Source organism: Sprattus sprattus (assembly GCF_963457725.1).
Source record: "Sprattus sprattus genome assembly, chromosome: 3".
NCBI classification, from domain to species: Eukaryota; Metazoa; Chordata; class Actinopteri; order Clupeiformes; family Clupeidae; genus Sprattus; species Sprattus sprattus.
This window is the reverse complement of record NC_137922.1, coordinates 11,352,458-11,354,247: the sequence shown is the minus strand read 5'-3', so window position 1 is coordinate 11,354,247 and position 1,790 is coordinate 11,352,458. Positions and strand designations below refer to the sequence as shown.

Below are 1,790 nucleotides of genomic sequence, written 5' to 3'. Positions count from 1 at the left end.
CTCAGGTAAATGTAAACAGGTCGTACAGTACCTTTATCGCTGAATAAAGCACACCCCGTAACTCACTCTCAACCAATCAGGATGCTTGATTTCATCTACCTGTGATATAATTCTATGTAAACAACACATCTTAATAGATGGTGTTTAAATGGTAAATCTGGTCTCAGCTTGTGTCACCCAATATTTTCTCTTCTGTCCATCAACAAATATTTTAAATGTGACCCAGTTGTTAACATTTTAATGTGGGTTGGGTTCATTATTAAGGAATGAAAGCAATACAATTACAAAAAGGTTAAAGCTTTAAAAAGCAGTTAAAAGGCTATGTCAGTTCACAAGTTACGTAAGATTGTGCCCTTCAAATATTCAAAGTCTCTAAAAGAACAAATACTGTAATTTAAGCATAATTAGCATTTTCCCACCTCAGGGAACATGAGATAACTAAAGAACATGATATTTGTTGTTCACAAATTCCTTGGATAAGCTTGTAATCATACAAAGTGCAGTGCATCTTCAAAGATTGTTTTACAATTTATTTTAAAACAAATAACACAAAGATGCACAGGTTTATAGAAAAACAGACATCCCTTCACTTTGATTCAGTCTTCAGTTCAAAACCACTTAAACTAATCTATAATCCACAGTTTTTTTCACTTCAGGTTATATTTTATGTCTGTTCATGACACTAAAACGCCTCCATAAATTAGGCTCTCCATTATGCTTTTTGAATCATCAAATAAAATAATCCATAATTTAGCCCAGTCTAGATTAACATAATCTCCATAAATACATTAGGCTTTTACAGTACTGAAAACTATAACAGGGCCTGTATAACTTCAGTGTAATGTTAATGATCAAAGGACAGATGTGAACTATTTGTACTTTGTCAAAACCAGTGGGCACCTATAGTCAACCATGCAGTCATTGAGGGGAGTGACTCAAACACTCCTGCTTTATATTTCCTCTAACTTGTGACATTAAGAACATACAGCCTGATATTTCTAGGGGATGTCATGTATTATTTTCCCTACAACTTGAATCAGCCATTCCCTTTCCATATGTCAGTGCAACTGAATTTTCTAATCAGCTTCAGGGGATAGACTTGCTGAAAATAATTGCTGGCCTAATGTATGGAGAGAAGCATGAGCAAGGTAGGACTTGTACTTTCTAGCCCTTAAAAATGTCCACTTCCACTGATGAGGAAGAGGAAATGAGAACAACACAATGTCTCACAGTTCATCTGCGCATTCAGACTGGGACCTTTCCCTCTTCTCTCGCACAGTCACAAAATTGAGCAGGTCGATGGCGGTTACCACACCAAATACCATCTGCTTCAGGCTGGGGGAGCCATCATTCAGGTCTAGGGGAGAAAGAGGGAGGATGAGGAAAGATAGAGCAAGAGACATTTAGAAAGTATCTATTTGTATATCAATTTAATTTTTCTAGATTCTTCTATCTGGTGCAGTCATGATGGTGGTCATTTTTGATTGGAGTCTTTGTGGTCTTAAGGATTTAAAACTCTTTAAATCTTTCACCGAGGCCACCTTGCTGAGATGTATCTTTAGCTGCTGGAGTGGCTTTAAAAGCTGTTGACATCTATACAAACACACTTAACATGGTGACAGGGGAAGAGATGTCTGTACTGAGAGATTAGACTATAGCACTCTCTTCTGTTTCTGTGGAGTGAAAACGTGACAGTGTTGTTCTGCACAAACATTTGTCAGGATGAGTAACATTTTGTGCTGTGCACTGAACTCAAATATTTACTCAATAATTTGGCAAGCCACAAAAGT

The 1,790-nt window shown here is 36.9% G+C and overlaps 1 protein-coding gene across 1 annotated transcript in view; it reads right to left on the bottom strand.

The window, feature by feature from the left end:
* Positions 1 to 564: 564 nt before the first annotated feature.
* The window catches only part of cbsa (cystathionine beta-synthase a), a 9,560-nt gene continuing 8,334 nt past the window's right edge, over positions 565 to 1,790 (bottom strand). The window contains exon 15 of the mRNA XM_080833794.1: positions 565 to 1,357. Coding sequence (XP_080689920.1) covers positions 1,227 to 1,357 — 131 coding nt within the window. The 3' untranslated portion in view covers positions 565 to 1,226. The remainder of the gene's footprint in view (positions 1,358 to 1,790) is intronic.